Genomic DNA, 17,978 nt, shown 5'->3' with positions numbered 1-17,978 from the left:
TACTGTAGTGCTGTAAAGATGTTGTTCCCAATGATTAGAAATCCAACCTCTACTTATTCTTGGTTGCAAAAAAGTGTTTTCCAAATCTTAATTATATTTCCTTTGACTTCAGTGATTACAACATGAGTTTGGCTGTTAACGGAAAAGTTAATGACCTACAGTACTCCCCATGCTGACACGAGGTTGTTGTAGCAATGAGAACAAACAATGTCACAAATAGCAACATTTCCAATATGGTGACTCTTCGGATATTGTTGTGGCACTGTTGCTTCACAGCAACAAAGAGCTGGCCTGAGCTTTCCTGTGTGGACTTTCCAGCCCAAAAATGTGCTGGTCAAGTGGAATTGAGACTCCAAATTGTTTTAGGTATGAGGTGCCATGTTTATCTATCTGTATTAGCCCTGCAATAGACTGACGCTGTCTGGGGGATTTCCCTGCTTTGTGATCAATGTACCCTGGGGAAAGCTCCACCCATCCTGCAGCACACAAAAGGACTTAATGAGGTGAAAATATAATGAATGAGTGTTTTCCACAACTAAAATCTAATGGAGAAACATGTTTAAGGGGGAAACACAGGAGGAGCTCAGCATGTAGCTCTTCTTAGTGTCTTTCCTGGCTCATGTTTGTTTCCTCTGAGAAGCCCATCGACTGTAGATCGTCATCCTCCACCTCCTCTGCGACTGCAGCATCATGTGTGCCATTCCCTGCTCTGTTTTGTTCCATCAAAGGATGCTATGGCCACCTCTGTCATGGAAACTATTACTAATCCATGATTATCCTCCGAAATGTTCTTTCTGGGCTTAACCACTTGCCTGAGACAAGCTCACTATTTATTTCTGTGGCAAACCATACATGTGATCACGATAAATACGCTTTAATGCATGTGAGTTGATTAAAAGACCCAGTACAGTTTAGCTTCAAAGTGATGGCACAGAATCAGAGGTTATTAGAGAGAGAGAGGTTTTATGTTGTCCTAACACAGTTATTTAAAAAGTTTCAGAGAACTGCCAGACACTAAATTGTAGTTGATAGTTAATAAGCCAAATGTGTTATTGTGTTATGTAAAAGTGAAAGTGAGCAGAGTGCTGTTAGGTCCAACTCTAGATTTCATTAAGTCTACTGACAGAAGTTTTTACCACATTCACACATTGTAACATAATTGGCAGAATGAGAAGCTGCTGTGTGGGCAGATAAACCTCATTCTGGTTCATTTGCGTCCTCATTATTTGTATGCACAATTTTTAGCATTTGTGCAAACCAATTGCATGTTTGTTTTAAAAATTCAGCTTATTAAATGGCTTCAAAATGATTTCACTCTTTTGCAAAAGTGACATGAGACTGGAATTCATATTTGCTCTGCTTTTTTTCCACAAATGTTAAAAATTCTGGCACAAAACAGGTCCCCTGATGATCATGAGGGGAAAAGAGTTAAAGGGCAATGCAAGAATCTTTTAAAAGGTCTTTATTCCTTTTGTTTGAGGCTGCGGGGCAATACCATGGGAGCAGTTATCAACTTGCAGTTATGAATAGCCAAGTAGAGAGGAGGCCTTTAACTGACATTTGAGCATCTTTGATCTGCCTTTTTCTCATAAGATTGCCTGAGGGCCAATTTGTTATCTATATGGAAGTCAAAAGTTTGTAGTTATCAGTTGCGTGGGTTTCTGGCAACACCCAGAGCTCTTTAACACCCTGTCTCTGAACATAACTATTTGAGTGTTATGCCAGAGGAGTGCACAGTTTATATGTCACACACACAAAAGCATGTGGTGTGCATAAACTAATATAATGTCCTGACAAAAGGGGTAACACGTTGCTTTGTATTAAGGGGTCACAAGCATGAAAGGTCTGGGAGCACGGCTGTGGGCCACCACTGTATAACAGGGTCCAGCAGCAACTGAAGGATAGAAAATATTTTAGAAGCCACAACTGCGCATGTGATGTTGTGTGCACATTTAATAGATCTCATGCCCTTGTTTAGATGTGAATAGTTCCCTCACTTTCATTATTTTAAGCACACAATTACATAATTTCTGTAAACAAATTATTTCACCTATTCCCACAATTTGATGTAATAAACCGTGCCCAATGTTTTGTTTCAAACTGACTTTACCCACTTGGCACGCAGTTTTATTTACTTGATTGTATTGTGGCAATTTATTTTAATTACATCAAATTTGCTGCAGTTGTTTTCGGTGCAATTTGATATATTGCAATAAAACCAGTGCGCCCTCTTATCCTACCTCAAACAAATTTATTATGTAACCCTAATCATCTCATTGCTAAATATAATCAATGTCACATTTCCAAATATGGCCACCACCCATGGTCATATTTGTCAATAATCCCCAGAAGACAACAGAATTCACTGAAATACTGTTGCTTCTTGAAGGACACACAAAATAAGGACACAGATTTTCTGCCCCAGGGTTTTGATCGCTGTGCACCTCCTGTTGGTTACAAACCAGACACCAGTCTAGAGACTGAGGATTACTCAGCATTGGAAAGTCTAGTCTCATCAGCAGGTTGGCCACTCCCAGGCTCCAAACACCAGCTCAGTATTTGCATGTGCGATCCAGCAGAGTGTGCTGAGGCTCAGGGTCAACCAGGCCGTGATCAGAAAAACCACTGCTGCTCCATCCCAGCATAGGATGACGTCTGATGACATCAGCACCTGTTCAATGACACCATGACTTGTCAAAATTAGTACCCCCCACAGCTTCTTTTGCAATGTTTTAGATGACTTTACAACAATATTACAATATTAATCTCATACACTCTACTATACTATGATAATGTAGCAACACAACTCACAGCCTGCAACAAAATTACAACTATATAACCTTGTTTTCATTTTAAAGTGAATAAATAAGTTTCACAGTCTGCAGAACACTGTTGTGCTTTCTAGACACTCGAGGAGAGCCTGCAAACAGTGAGGCTGTTGTCAGTTGATGCAGAGCAGCCTACCACCAAGTATAAACATGATAAAACTTGTTAGAGTGGATCAAACTGAGATCTGCCTGCTCTGCAGATAACAGATTCAGCTCTGCATTTCTAATGACTTCCAGCTGTTCGTGCAGAGAAAGGACTGCAGTAGCTTTTTCGCACCTTGTTCATTGCTGACTTGTAGACCATAATCTGCTGTCCATTTGGTGATAAAGTGGAATGAGTTTTTAAATGTGGCATGGTGGAGAAATTCAAAGAGCACTTCAGGTCCTGTTGAAGGTACAGTGTACATTATGTGTGTCTCAGTATACTAAAACTTGTCGCTGATCCAGTTCTTGTCCTGGATCCAGAAAACTCCATGTTCTCTGGTTATGCCCATAGCAACCCACACACGATCCAAACCCTCAACACTTGGAAGGAGGTTGTGCTCATTACTATTATTTTCCTTTTGGACTGTCAGAGATGGGCTGTCTGTTTCACTATTTCATGCTCTCCTTATCTGCTTCTCTTTCCACCCATGGTAATTGAAGGTGGCTGTAGGCCAGTAAAAGTCCGGAGTGAGGGGGGTGGAGAGGAAGAAGAAGGACAGAAACAGAGGAGACAGAGGGAGCTGCTGGAAAGGGCAGGCTTTCATTCACCAGAGAAACATGTGCACCTCTCCCCAAATTCAGTTTCTGTAAACCCAGGGCTGTGAACAGTATTGATCACTGGCTCTCAATGAGAGGATTAACGGAAATTCACACAAGGGCTTGGACGCTTACCGGTAACTTTTTGCTTACTTTGTGTCATTTTTGTGAGAAAGCTTACTGTATTTCTGATATTAACACATGCTGTTTTGCAGTTACACATGTTTGGTGTTTTTATGCATGAAGATACACATATCATGTCTTTTATCATCAGACAGCAAATATTAGAGTATTAAATTCTATGGAAGCTGTTTTTGCTCATTCAAGTGCAAAAGCTATTAGACTGATTTTAGTGTATATAATTTATTTTTCAGTGTGCAGTTTGTTACGATGCAGTAACACTGTTGAGATTTGTAATAATCCAGCACTACTTCAACATTGACTTTAGTGTCCTTTACTCTGTGCTGCAGCAGTTGCATATTGAAGACATTAAGTGCAGTTATCAGTCCCTTGTTTGTGCTACTGTCATGCAAAGAATGAATGGAATCATCTCAAGATTTTTTCCTGGCCATTTCACTTCTCGTAAATGGATTTTTCTTTCGCATTTTTTGAATCTGTGCAGGCATATGTCTAGTGCACCACAGTGTATGTATTGTACTCATACAATTTTGACAGATGTAAGCATTATATGTGCAGTATATGAAGAACAATAATCTTTGTGACAAGAGCAGGAAATATTAAAGAATCTAAAAGTGGACATGTTGGCTGAAAAGTGACAAGACCCCTTCAGCTGGCGGTTTACAAGACATTATTTAACTCTTTGGATTAGTTGAACAGTTTTCTCCGGGGGAACAACTGATAGGGCTTGGCTTTCCCTTGTTGCTTGAAGAATTTGGCAGTAATAAATTCCCCTGATCTTGGCAACTGCTGTTCACGCTGAACAGCAGTTGTTGTTTCTGGAATGGAACAACTTCCTTTTGCCAAATTTACAGCAGATAACTATAACTTCACCAGTGCAAGTGGAGTTGAAGCCTGCAGTTGCATTTCATAAACTGCAGACACTAAACATAAGAAACATGTTTTTCTTTCTGAGTCCAATAATTCAAACAATGTATTACAGTTTCTGCAAAAAAAAATGTCAAATTTTAATCTGTGGTCTGATACTGTGGACAAAATCTGAATAATGACTCAGTCGCCCACCTTCAACAGCTGAAATATTATCTGGTGAAATGTGAGAAATCATTTATTCAGCAACTTCCTGAACATCATGTTCAGCTGGAACCAAACTGCCACTAACCGAAGACTCACATAAATCTGATCAAGTTTGCAAAGTATTGCAGCAAACAGGCTTTACAATACTCAATGCAGAATTCATGTCATGTTGTAGTTGTGTTCAGAGCAAGAATGTCTTCCTTAAAATTTTGAAGTAGGTTTTGTTTGATACTTTGCATGCGAATGTTACAGTTCTGCTCCAGGTTTCAGTCATGGTGACCGAAACCTGGAGCTACAAAATATTTACCCTAATGACATCAGACATCAGTGGAGTCTGGTACTAACATGCAAGACAAGCGCACCTGTTAGTTTTACTACATTATGCATGCAGTCCGACTCTAGGCATTATAGCACAGCACGTGTAATGTTGCGTTTTTATTCCTGGATGAAAGTTGCTTCCCTTCATCATGACTACATGTGTTTGGTCACTGTCCACAGCCGGAATTTCACTGTCTGATGGTGTAAATGAATTCCATGTGGCTCAAGCAGAGGTGTAGAAATACTCAGTTTGGAGAAAGTCAGTCGAGGGGAAAGTCATCCTTGCTGGACCTTGCCAATGAGGGGGTTTTCCAGCAACCTCCTCCAGCTCTCTAGTGGGGAAAATTCTGAAGAAAATGGAATGGCTTGCACAACTGCGACGGCTTAGCGCCTCGTTCAACTGTGTTACTTCAACGCAGAGTTAACATGGTGGAAAAATGCTGTCATGTCAAAGTCGTGACCCCTCTTTGGCTGCACAGGAATAAAGGCACTTGGGGGAGGCCAAGGGTTACATCCTGGCGACTGTTTTGTTGACCTTTATGTGTCCGAAACAGCTAAGAATAAGGTGTATGGTCAGTTCCTTCCTATCAAATTCCTTCCACAAGTCCTGCTTCTTACAGTATATGAGGAATATCTGGTCCTCATTTGCAACTGCTTCCTTTTAGGATGTCAGCAGTTTCTTTCTTTCACGTGTTGGAAACCACTGTAAAAGATAATTTAATAGAGTGGCCACAGAAACAACATACAATCAAATGCCGTCTGCTCACATGGAGCTCACTAGCCGATTATCGCCAAATGTAAATATGACTCTATTCATTGTTTTACTCGGTACTTAAAATCTCATTTCATCTCTAATTTCATGAGCATGGACATCATTAAACCGCAATATTCTGCTACATCTTGCTTGCAGCACATGCGATGATATTGGAGTTTAAATATTACTGAAATTCATTTGATAAACCGCATGCATTTATGTAACATATCATTGTTTTGTATTTGACATTAACTGATGTTAAAGGACAAACCCAGCATTTTGTCATGTGTTACACTTGCCTTGACATTGCTTCATTGGGATTTGTTTGCCATTTCTGAGTTGGTGGCAATTTTAACATCTTGATATCCAAGAGTATCTGAGTCCTCACCAGAAAAACAACAGCATTTATTGCTTAAAATGACCCATGACTATGTTTTGACAAGTGATCTATTCGTCATGCACAATTGATTGTCTTCTTCATAACAGAATTTAAGAGGCTACAGCCACACTAGCAGCTCCATGAAACTGTACTTAGGCACAACAGAGCTAAATGCTAACATCAGTATGCTAACATGGTCAAAATGACAATGCTAACATGCTGATGTTCAGGAGGTAAAATTCATCATGCTCATCATCACAGTTTCATGTGTTAGCATGCTAACATTTGAAAATTGGCATAAAGAATTTGGTCATAAACCAAAGTATTGGTGAAAGTAAAATTGTGACCTGCTGTTATTATAGTTTTTGAGATAATTCAGTTTGGACCAATTGATTGATTGACTGACATTGCCATATAGCCACACTGCTAACATGGCTAAAAACTGCAATACTGGTAATTTTCTCAAACCTATGTAGCAATGCATGACTTTCTTAAAACACAATGAAAAGAGGGATATAAAAAGTATCTGACTTTGACACTCGAGACCATGGTTCGCATCCTGCCTCTTCCTAACATTTAATATTGGTTTTTTTTAACCAGAACCTCATGCTTTACCTAGCCTTATACAAAGTTGTTTCAGATTCTAAATTTAAAAAACAAAGTACAGCTAATGTGTCTTCATTGCATCGATTGGGTACGAGATCAGGAAAATGTAGGCTGTTGTGGAATGCATTGACAGAAGACCTATTGTGTTGTTTCTGTGTATGAACTTGTAGGATATCTATATCAGATAGCTAATATACATCAAGGGCTTCAAAGTACCATTATTCAAATCTGACAACCACCTAAAGTAAAGATTAGATTAGCACACTAACTCTTATATTTGGAAATCTGTTTGTTTTGAATCGAGTCCCAGGAGAGTGGCTTTGTATGGGAAAGTCATTTTGGACCTATAGGTAGATCTGAAGTCACTTCCCCATACAAATGTGAAAAAATTATTTTAGATGACACTTACAGTCTAGAGTCAGGAATAGGAGTATAGCGCTTTCTGTATTAGCAGCCTAAAACTCAACCCATCATAAAGCATTTCAAAACTTGGCACTCAGCCATACGGTAGTGATACTGTTTGTGGTGGTGTAGAGTGAGGAGCCTTAAGGCTGGGCACAGTGAAATGACTACGGATTGAGTCAATTAGTAAGGTAAAAGACAGATGGTTGTAGGGCAAAACATCAGCACAGTGGAGGCTGTCTTAGCAGAGCTGGCACAGTGAATGAATTAGAAAAATATAAAAGAAGAGCTGGAGGGAATATGGATACAAACCAAACTGTTAAGCTAACATCTTCCCAAAATATCAGTTTCCCATACCGTATGTTCAGGCATGCCTACACTTTGGTGTAAAATAATCCTACTCCAATGACACACCTGGTGCCACTACTACTATAACTGCTGTAGCATCATTTGAAAGTAACTGGTTAAAAATCTGTTGATGGGAAGGAAGATATTACAATAGGTTTTATCCATGAGTGGGAAATGAAGCTTTTCTGGGCAGGCATATTGTAGCTGAGCCAAGGGTGGGCAGAGATTGGCAAAAGGCAACAGATTTGAGGAAACAGCTGATAATCCCACAGGAAATAGTGAGCACTAGTTTAAGGGCAGTTGTGGCCAGGGGTCCAGTGAATTGTTTACTTAGTAAAGCTAACAGTGCCATGTGAGGATGTGGTAGATGAGGCTTGAAAGGAAAATGCTTTGGTGTACTAAGGCCGTAGAAGCTGAGCAGCAGCATTGGAAAGATGAAGGATGGATACACTTAGTGGTACAAGTAAGTGAATTAGGGATTTGTTGGCAGTAATGTCTGAGCAGTGGGAGGTAGTTGGTGGCTGTTACTGGGAAATGCACTTGATAACCCCAGTGACATACCAAAACTCACAATCGATCAATATATAATGGTATGGTATAATAAAGTTTATACAAATAATTTATGCTATATACTGTATGTCTGTGCTATTATTTTTTTTAAAATGGTAGGAATTTAAGGAAGAAATTCACATTTTCTGTCAAAAAAGTCAAACTATACTATATCTTTCTCCATTATTTTAGTCCTGTAAGCCTTTTTCAGGATTTTCTTAAATCTTTAAACAAACATCAGTCACTATGGTCACAAACAATGAACAGACTGTCCTGTTTGTCTTGTGCTTGACTTGGCAAGTGCCATGATTTGCAAAGATGCACCAAGTAAGCTTGTATGTGCACACTCCTCTGCATTAATTCAATCTTAAAGATACTCTCTGCCTTCTAAAAAAATCACACTTGAGGGTGAATGTCCACCAGCAACACTGTATGTCTATAACACTTCTATCCATTCCCACTGTAAAACAACAAATCTCTGCACTATATAATTTATATAAATCGTATCAACTACCTCAGTCAGGACATGCACTGTGGAGTCTTGAAACCTAACCAACAAAATCTAGTAACTTTAACATGAATGCTAAAAATGTCACAAAGTTAAATGGTTACATACATATATACATACATGCTTACAGTGTGCATGTATGCACAGACTTTCTGCTGCCATGCCTTGAGTCACTAACAAAGCTGGCATCTACATCTCACACTTGGTTCATTATTGATGCATCATCTAAAGAGACAACATGAACAGGGTCTACGAATTACTTGAATCATTGGTCTTTTGAACTAATGCACAGTTTGAAGAGCCTAGTTGAGAGCATGGTCACAAACAGTAGACACAAAAAATACATATCACTCAAGGTAACATACACCCTTTCTAAATGTGTGAAACTGTCAGTAGTAGGGTAGATTTGTGTTGCAGGTTTTGATCTTAAAACAGTTTTTGATCTTAAAACCTATGAAAGGAATGAGACAGAGGCAGAAAAATGGCAACCAGCCATCTCAATAATGGAAAAAAGTCTCAGGTATTCACTTCTGTCAAGGCAAGAATAACACAGGTCACAAATGCTCCCATTGTCCTTTTCTTTTTCATTGCAATACAAAGCATGTTTCTCCTTTTCCCTATAGGTGCACAATTGGAACTTGGTACTGCTGCATAATGGGTTACAAAGCGACATCCCTGCATTGTCTCTTAAGATGTCTGTGCTTCATGCTTCTCCATTTGTTTAATGCAGCACAAGATGAAGACCTAAGAAGTAAGAATGCTTCTGTCTTCATTTTCTCACACTTTGTTATGCTTGTTGTCCATACATTAAACTGTCAAATGCATTCAACTGGCAAAGGTGAATTCATGCACTGTAAATGTCTTCCACCAAACTAGATATCATTTATATAACCAATTATTTGACACCACTAATGTTTTATTTTCTGTCTGCTTCAGGTTGTAGGACTGCACCATCTGATTTGGTCTTTATTCTAGATGGCTCTTGGAGTGTTGAGGATGTCAATTTTGAAATAGTGAAGCGATGGCTTGTCAATATAACTGAAAGCTTCAATATCGGACAGAAGTTTACCCAGGTTGGAGTTGTCCAATACAGCGATGACCCTGTTTTAGAAATACCTCTGGGGAAGTACAACTCTAATAAAGAACTCATCAAAGCGATGGAATCCATTGAATACATGGGGGGAAACACAAGGACAGGGACCGCCATTAAGTTTGCTCTAGACAAACTGTTTGGCCTCTCTGAGCGTGGCCCAAAGGGCATATCCAGAATAGCTGTTGTCCTCACAGATGGGAAGTCTCAAGATGAGGTTTTGAAAGCAGCAGAGGCAGCAAGGAAAAAAGGAGTAATTCTGTTTGCAATTGGTGTTGGGTCACAGACAGAGGAGGCCGAGTTGAAGGAAATTGCAAACAAGCCATTTTCGACTTATGTCTTCTCTGTTGAAGACTACAAAGCTATTTCCAAGATCATACAGGTCATACGACAGAAACTGTGTGAAGGTAAGCAGCTACTGATCAAATGTTGCTTGATTTTTCAAGCCGTATTGAGTTTTATTGACAAGATTAGGAGTTAGAAGGAAAAAGCTGCAGGTGTAAAGTTATGGTTGATAATGAGCTCAAATATTATGAGATCAAATATCACTTTTTCTGTTTTGCTATGTTTGTCGTTTGCAGAGATTGTCTGCTCAGCAAGAATTCCTGTAGATTCCCGTGATGAGAAGGGCTTCGATATCCTTGTACATTTAAATTTGGCAAAAAAAGCGAAGAAGACACAGGGGGCATTTTATGGCACTAAGGCCTACGAGGTGACACCTCGTGTCGACTTGAGTGAAGCTACAAGGTAATCATCTTGCTTTTATTCTTTCCTCTTCATCATCACTGTATACAGAGTTGACTGACTTTCATATTTGGACATACAGGAACCTTTTTCCTGATGGCCTGCCTCCATCGTATGTGTTTGTGGCCACGCTGAGGTATAAGGGATCACTGGTAATGGAGGACTGGGACTTGTGGAGAATACAGACACCTGAAGGGAGACCTCAGATGGCGGTGACTCTAAATGGAATGGACCGCACCGTCAAGTTCACCACAACCAGTGAAGCACCAAGTGGAACTCAAACTGTCACATTTTCACAACAGACAGCAAGGGTATGTTAACACTCTGTATTATCAGTTTGAGAGGGTCTTACTTTACGGTCTATGATAACATTTGTGTAATGATTTCTTTACATTTTGAACAGGGACAAGTCGTTACAAACTGGGGTTGTGGAAGTTGAGTTAGTCACTTTGTGGGAAATGTAGGATCCAGGATTCTAGACTAGATACTAGGATACTAGAGACTACAAGTCAGGATATCTCAGCCTCTGCTGCTTCAATTTTCTGTTTTTAATCTATCTCTTATGAATTGGCCATCTTTATGAAAGTACAATACTAAATTGCCGGAGTACACATTTAATGGTCTGTACATACACTATGTATACAACAAAATTCTCAATGTTATTGCTCATTGCCTGTTCAAGGGAAAACCTGCAGACTCTAAATACATGTTGGAGGATAAGCTGGTCACATCAGGGTACAATAGTTCCCTGTTTCTTATCATTATTATTTCGTATAAGTGACAACTCTGGCAAAACTGTTTTAAAGCAATGCACCTTCAAGGTTTAAGAATTTTTCTTTAAGCCACACATACAATACTTGTTATATAACCACTCACCCATAATCCTCTTATTCTCACATGGCATGTGTAAACCTGCAGTAACCTTTACACGTACAAGTCGGAGCGAATAGCAGATTATGTCCCTGCCCCCGAAAAAGTAGCACCACCATAAAACTGAACCGTTTCAGACAGACTAAAAAGAGATTTGCAGTGAAGTTTATTTAATAGTTGCAGCAGGTATATAAAAAGTTGTTTGTAGGAAACAAAAGACTTTGACTTTTGCAGCCTTTTTTGAGGCACTTAAACCCAGAATTGTGTTTCTCCTCATTTACTGAAGGCGCTGAAAATGGTGTATTTGGGCTCATACAATATGTATTTTAAGGCGTTCCTGTTTAGAAGCATAAACAATGGGAGGAGAGAATGGGAATTCATAAATAGCCACTGTGCAGAGGAAATTGCGTCTGAATTTTAATGTCTTGGAAAAAAAGGTGGAAAATCAGCAGAAAACACTTCCGTTTGCATGCCATTCCTTTCCAGACATGTACAGTGCACTTCATCAAATGAATTTTGGCTGGGCTCATTTACATCGGTAGTCTTAGTAAATAATTCAAAAATTGCAGCAACGCAAAAGTATGCGTCATTTGTAAGACCATGATGACTGTAACTCTCAACATTAGGTCAAATGAAATCTCAAAGTGACATTTTGCTAATCTCAACAAATCTCGTATCAAAACTTTTATCTCTCCTCACTCTTTTTTTATTGGCAAAGAGCAATAGAAAACCTAAATGTTGCCAAATGAAAATGACTGTTCTCTGGTCGCTGTATCCAGCCAAGGATTATTCATGATTGAAAAGACACATCACTCTGTGACACCAATGTGCAACCATGACTAGATAGTGTGTTTTTGTAGTTCAACAGGGACCAACAGAGTTTGACTCTTGTCTAGAGAAATTAATCCCTGATCACCATACATCATTTAAGAATTTTCCAGTTAAAATTTGATTAATCTGATCTACTCAATAGTTCTGAATCAGGAACCTGTAAGTAAAGTAGTAAAAATTGCAATAAACAACATTCAGCCACTAGATGTCACACTATTTTAGTGTACTTTTAGCTGTAATTTGAGAAAGTTTGTGACGCAGCCGCCATCTTGGAAACAGACGTGGAGGACATGGAGGGACTCACATGCACTAACATGCATGGCAGCTGGTGCAGCTACCGAAACAAAGAACAGAGAAGCTCAGATAATAACACACACAGAGAGAGTGTGACTTCATTCACTGCTCAGGTTGCCATTACTCCACTATATCTTTACATAGCAAATAGTTATTTGCAAAATTGACATCCAGTGAGGCTCAGTGTCATTTATTGCACCTTTAAGTACAGTGGTCTACAGCTCTTCAATATGTGGTATACACATGATTAACAGTCCCAAATATTTTAGCCTTTAGTTACTTGCAAATGTTGAAAGGTAAATCTAATAAGATTCAATAAAAGATTCAAAAGGATTCAGATTTGATATTGGATTTGATTTTGCCAAAATACTGTGGAATCCCATCTCTACCAGAAATGTATATAGATGTAGCAAGAACAGGTGAAAAATGAATCAAAGTGGGCTTACATAGTATTACAAAATCAGGATTCCCTTTCACAGACATCATTTAAAGTTATTTCCTATTGGGTTGTGTGGCAGTTTTTCTGTCACTGTTTCCTGACAGTCCCAAGCCAGATGACTGTATATTATCCATTGTATATATATATATATATATATATATATATATATATATATATATATATATATATATATATATATGCATCAGTCATGTGATCAGATTGCAAACTGTGACAGTGAATGTGATCAGTGTAGCCTTTTCTGAGTCAGGGGTGGTTTTGCCTTAAAAAGTCCATAATATTTTGTGATAAATGCTTCATAAAATGTAACTCTGATTAGTGTGTATTGCCCAGGTTCAAACTTACAGTATCACACTGCCCCAGTCAGATACATAGTGGTCCATCCTGCTTCCTGCTGTGGAACAAGATATAGCACTATACACGTTACTTACTCCAAGAGGACAGACTATTGTTCTCTCTGTCTTTTATCAGTACACTGCCAGTACCATCACATTAATGACTATTTCCTGTTCTTTTTTTTTTATGACAAAAGAAACTCTTTGATGAGACATGGCACCAGCTGCGCCTGCTGGTCACTGAGGAAGATGTTACACTTTATGTTGATGACCTGGAAATTGAAACTCTGTCCTTGGATCCTCCTGTCGGCATTTTCATCAATGGAAAAACCCAAGTTGGAAAATATGTCAGTAAAGAAACAACAGCGCCAGTAAGTTCAACATCAACGACCCTATTGTCAGAAAGTACACGTCGTTTGGTTACTTCATTTATTCAGGCATGTGGGAGAAAAATACAAAAGTAAGTCAACCTAACTATAGAAAGAGGGAACAATTTGTTTAATGAGCAGTTGAGCTCATTACTGATATACAGTATGTCTTTAACAGCATCACACAGCAAAACATAGTTTATTGCTGCCTCCTTAGAGACATGCTTAACTCTGTGGATAATAAATCTCTGGCAAAAATGAGCATTTTCATCCACAAGGTCTTATTAGTCTTTGTTTTATTTGTCTCAGTTGGCACTATCTGTGCCAAAATGCTGTATTTGTAATAAATCATAATTGTGCTACGTTATAATTTTCTTTGCAGAAGATTATATAATGTGCTTTTTCTTGAACATTGATGCAAAGGCATCCCTGCAAACATAATTAAATATTTTTATGTAATAAAGTTATGGAAAAGAGGAATAACTGCTTTTTGCACAATACATCCTTTTATACTAATTGTCAATTTGATGTAACACATTTTATTATGAAACAATAGCATAAACTGACCATTCAACATGCGTTATACACATATGTAAGCAATTAGGCAGGTTGGGCATTACTGCATTTGTGGCCATAATTATAGCCAATGGAATAAAATTAATTTAAAATAAAAGAAAATAATAGTCACTTTTTAAAACAAAGATCCTTGGTACAACAAGCCGCACATGATAAAGAAAGAAAAGTATGATTTATTCACAAACAGCAGAGATAATATGAGAAGGTCTGTGCAGAAAATCCTTTAATTGAAAAGAATGTTGACACATTATTGTAGGTGTGGATATTAACCTGAACCACAGCTTGGCAGTGAATGTTATGGTGTTTACTGATTCACTGTTCCAAGGATCATGTAATTCTGTGCCATTTAACAAAGTGAATGTACTTGTAAGTCAGTATCATCTCTGGATAAACACTTGTAAGTGGAAACAAATTTTTGTTATTGGACCCCTAAAAGCACACCAGAATGGGGTATAATGCAATTTTAAATACTTTAACATTAATTAACATGAACCATCAGACCATCTTCAATCATGTTTAAACCTAAATACAAGTTGGTGTTATTATTAACAAAATGTAGATGCTATTGTTTTAAGTTGATCAGTGCTCCCAGCCACACAGACGCACTAATGTTTTCATGAGGCTGGAAACAATATAAATCATCTTTCATCATCTTTCTGCTCACATGGTAACTGAAGTAAAACAGTCTTTGGGACATTCTGGAGCCATTTTAACACCAACATCAACAAAATACCAAATAAAGATTTTCTAATGGAAGAATAGTGCCATGTCGCTTCAGAACACTTCCAAATACTGAGGGAGGTCTGGCAACGTGTAGCTCAGTGCCCAACTGGGGCACTTATCTTTTCTTTTAGTTTGGCAGTTATGCAATAGCAATTTCAATAAATTAACAAAGTACTGATAAAGCTGAAGTAAATGTTATAAATTACCCCCATATTACCAATTGTTGCTTTGTTAGCTTGCTTGGAATCTCCAACAGAGGAAGTTTTCTCTTTAACATGATTTTCATGATTTTTTAAATTTTGTTCAGTTTGAAATTCAGAAACTGCGCATCTACTGTGACCCCGAGCAGAATAACCGAGAGACTGCATGTGAAATACCTGGAGTTGTAAGTACAAGATCCTGCTTGGCTCTGGATGTTTTTCAGTCCAAAAGCAACATAGATAAACTTCTTCTCACCTTGTCCAACTACATCTGTTTCCACTCTGAAACACACTGCACAATGTCATCATCAGTTAACTCCACACCTTATTACTGCATGGCATAAAATGATCTTTTGTCTTATATTTCATCAGTACAGTGCACTGTGGTATTTTGTTGTGAAAGTGTAAACTCAGCAGAAATTCATTTGAAATCACATCTGTTTATGAATAAAATAATATGTTGGAGGAGGACCCATGGCTCCGCTTCAAACATTTTGCACTCAGTATATTTTTTTTATTATCTGCTGGCTCTGACTGTGTTTGTGAAGCAGTGGCCCATTGTTATGTTGGCTTGGAAATCGCTGTAACCGCAAAGCCAGAGCCAAATTACTGTTTTTAATGCAAAGCTCTTGGATAAAAATATCAAAAGAGACAAGATGTTTGCCAAGTACCACTGCTTCTCCCCTCTCTCTCTCTGTCCGCATCTCAATGCTTTATTTATAATAAAATATCCAAGTTCAGTTATCAATTTCCTTTTGAATGGAGGATCAGATAACTTTCTGGAAAAATCTCATAGCATTTGATTTCAAAGCAAAAGGGTATCCATTTTACGATGTACATTTTACCAAAAAGATCTGAATATTCAGAACTAAATACAGATTTAAAAAATGTTAAATTGGTCGCTATATTTCTTTTTTTTAATCTATTAACAGGGTTTCAGGTATCTTATTAGATTTTGTGAAATTTATTTAACATTAGATTGATAAAAGAGAGAGGTATGGCTTGGAAATCGCTGTGTTGGATAAAAGTAAATCCTTTTGTACACTATATGCATAATTCTGTATGTGCACGTAATGTCTTGCCTACTGAATAAGAGTCTTGTTTTGTTCATACAGTGCTCCAACAGCCCTGATTATACTGAACCAACTCAAGAACCTTGTGTTTGTCCTCCTGGAGCCCCTGGACTTCCAGGCACAAAGGTCAGTTATTCCATTTTTTTTCTCTGTTGTCTCATGTCACAAGCAAAATTTTCCTTACACACTTTGGCAAATTGACGTACAGGTGTAACCTGGAGACTAACCTGACATTAAATAGTAACCACTACATACCTGCTTAGTTGTAAAATGTAAAGGTTAATTATGGGAACCACCTTGCTGTGCCTAAATAGGAGGGAAGTCCCTATAAGGTGACTAATATCCCCACAATGTGACTAATATTAATACACGCACAACAACACACTCTGTGCTAACAATGAGTCTGTTATTGCTTCAGCACGGAGCTCTATGTCATCCAGCTCCCCAATGTTCAGACAGTTGGTTAAATATTTACTTTAAACAGTGATGGAGATTAAATAAGAGAAGATAACTAACTATGTGTAAACTTAGAAATGACAAAGACACTAATCAGCTTCTGTTGGGAGCCAGAGCACAAACTTTCTCCCTCTTATGGCCTAGCCTTGAGGAGATGTGTGCTGAATTCCCCGGTGATGTCCGAATGCTGCTGTCCGTGTCGGATCATTATGTGATGAGCACATGAGGTTGCACTTTACCAATAGGTCAAAACCAAGTACAATCATCACAGCCTGTAAACACAGATTTCCTTTGTGCTGTGTGGGAGGTTTTAGCACTTTTATCTCTTTTCCAACCCAAATATACACAGGTACCTGCTGATCTGCTTACTGTTTAATGAATTACGGATGCGGCAAAAAGCCTCTTTTCTCCAGTAAGGCAAATTGAGGCTTGCCATTGTGCGTAAGTTGTGGTTAGTCCTGTTAGATCCTGTTGGACTGTACTGTTTGCTAAAGCAAACCAGACCACTGCCTTAGATAAATACTGGTTAAAATGGAAATTTACTGAAAGGGAATAAAACCTGCATGTCCGTCTTTATTGATCACAGGGTATTAACCAAAAATGGCAACGCAGGTCATAAAAGCCTTTATACAAGTACCTCAGAGAGATATTACCTTAGCAACAAAACTCTTTGTTAATAAAACCTACATGGTTTCGGGCATGTTTGTGTTTATAAGGTCACCACTATGCTTTTACTACATTTACTAATAGATCCAAAATGTTGGGACTGTTGCTGGCTTGCAGATGGTCCTTGTAACCCCACATAGTGCTCTTAGATTAGGAAAACTAGCTCGCTCGGCACAGTTTATAGATAAATTAAATCAACACTCTACCCCTGAGAAGGCATATTGTTACCATGTTTTCGATTTATCCATTTATGCTGCTTTGAGGTTGGCGCCTGTATACGACTGACAAAGACATAAAAACAACTTGTTTGAGTTACACATGATTCAATTACCTCATTCTGTTTTCTTTAGGGGGAACAAGGAAATGCTGGCAAACCTGGTCAGCCTGGACCTGTTGGTGCTGATGGTAAGCCTGTGAGTACTACATAGTTCAATATACAAACATACAGAACATAACTGCTACACTGTCACAGCATATCCAACAACAGCATCTCAGAAAATGTCAAAACCTGTTTGAGTTCATGTAGCCATTAGGTTATGACAATTCATGCTTGTTAATTGCATGTGGTCAAGATTGCCTCAGAATGCTCAAACATAGTGGTAAATATACATATGTACTTATTTTTCCAATGGGTAAAAAAATAACATGTT

At 38.4% G+C, this 17,978-nt stretch overlaps 1 protein-coding gene across 2 annotated transcripts in view; it reads left to right on the top strand.

Annotated features, from left to right (window-relative positions):
- Positions 1–3,544: 3,544 nt before the first annotated feature.
- The window catches only part of col21a1 (collagen, type XXI, alpha 1), a 28,241-nt gene continuing 13,807 nt past the window's right edge, over positions 3,545–17,978 (top strand). For both annotated transcript variants that reach the window (XM_042433120.1, XM_042433121.1), the window contains exons 1-9: positions 3,545–3,706; positions 9,269–9,396; positions 9,582–10,142; positions 10,317–10,482; positions 10,562–10,790; positions 13,464–13,637; positions 15,241–15,318; positions 16,249–16,332; positions 17,679–17,741. In XM_042433120.1, coding sequence (XP_042289054.1) covers positions 9,300–9,396; positions 9,582–10,142; positions 10,317–10,482; positions 10,562–10,790; positions 13,464–13,637; positions 15,241–15,318; positions 16,249–16,332; positions 17,679–17,741 — 1,452 coding nt within the window. In that variant the 5' untranslated portion in view covers positions 3,545–3,706; positions 9,269–9,299. The remainder of the gene's footprint in view (positions 3,707–9,268; positions 9,397–9,581; positions 10,143–10,316; positions 10,483–10,561; positions 10,791–13,463; positions 13,638–15,240; positions 15,319–16,248; positions 16,333–17,678; positions 17,742–17,978) is intronic.

The sequence above is a fragment of the Thunnus maccoyii genome, chromosome 14 (genome assembly GCF_910596095.1).
Source record: "Thunnus maccoyii chromosome 14, fThuMac1.1, whole genome shotgun sequence".
NCBI lineage: Eukaryota > Metazoa > Chordata > Actinopteri > Scombriformes > Scombridae > Thunnus > Thunnus maccoyii.
The sequence above is the reverse complement of the archived record's forward strand: the minus strand, read 5'-3'. Positions and strand labels throughout refer to the sequence as shown.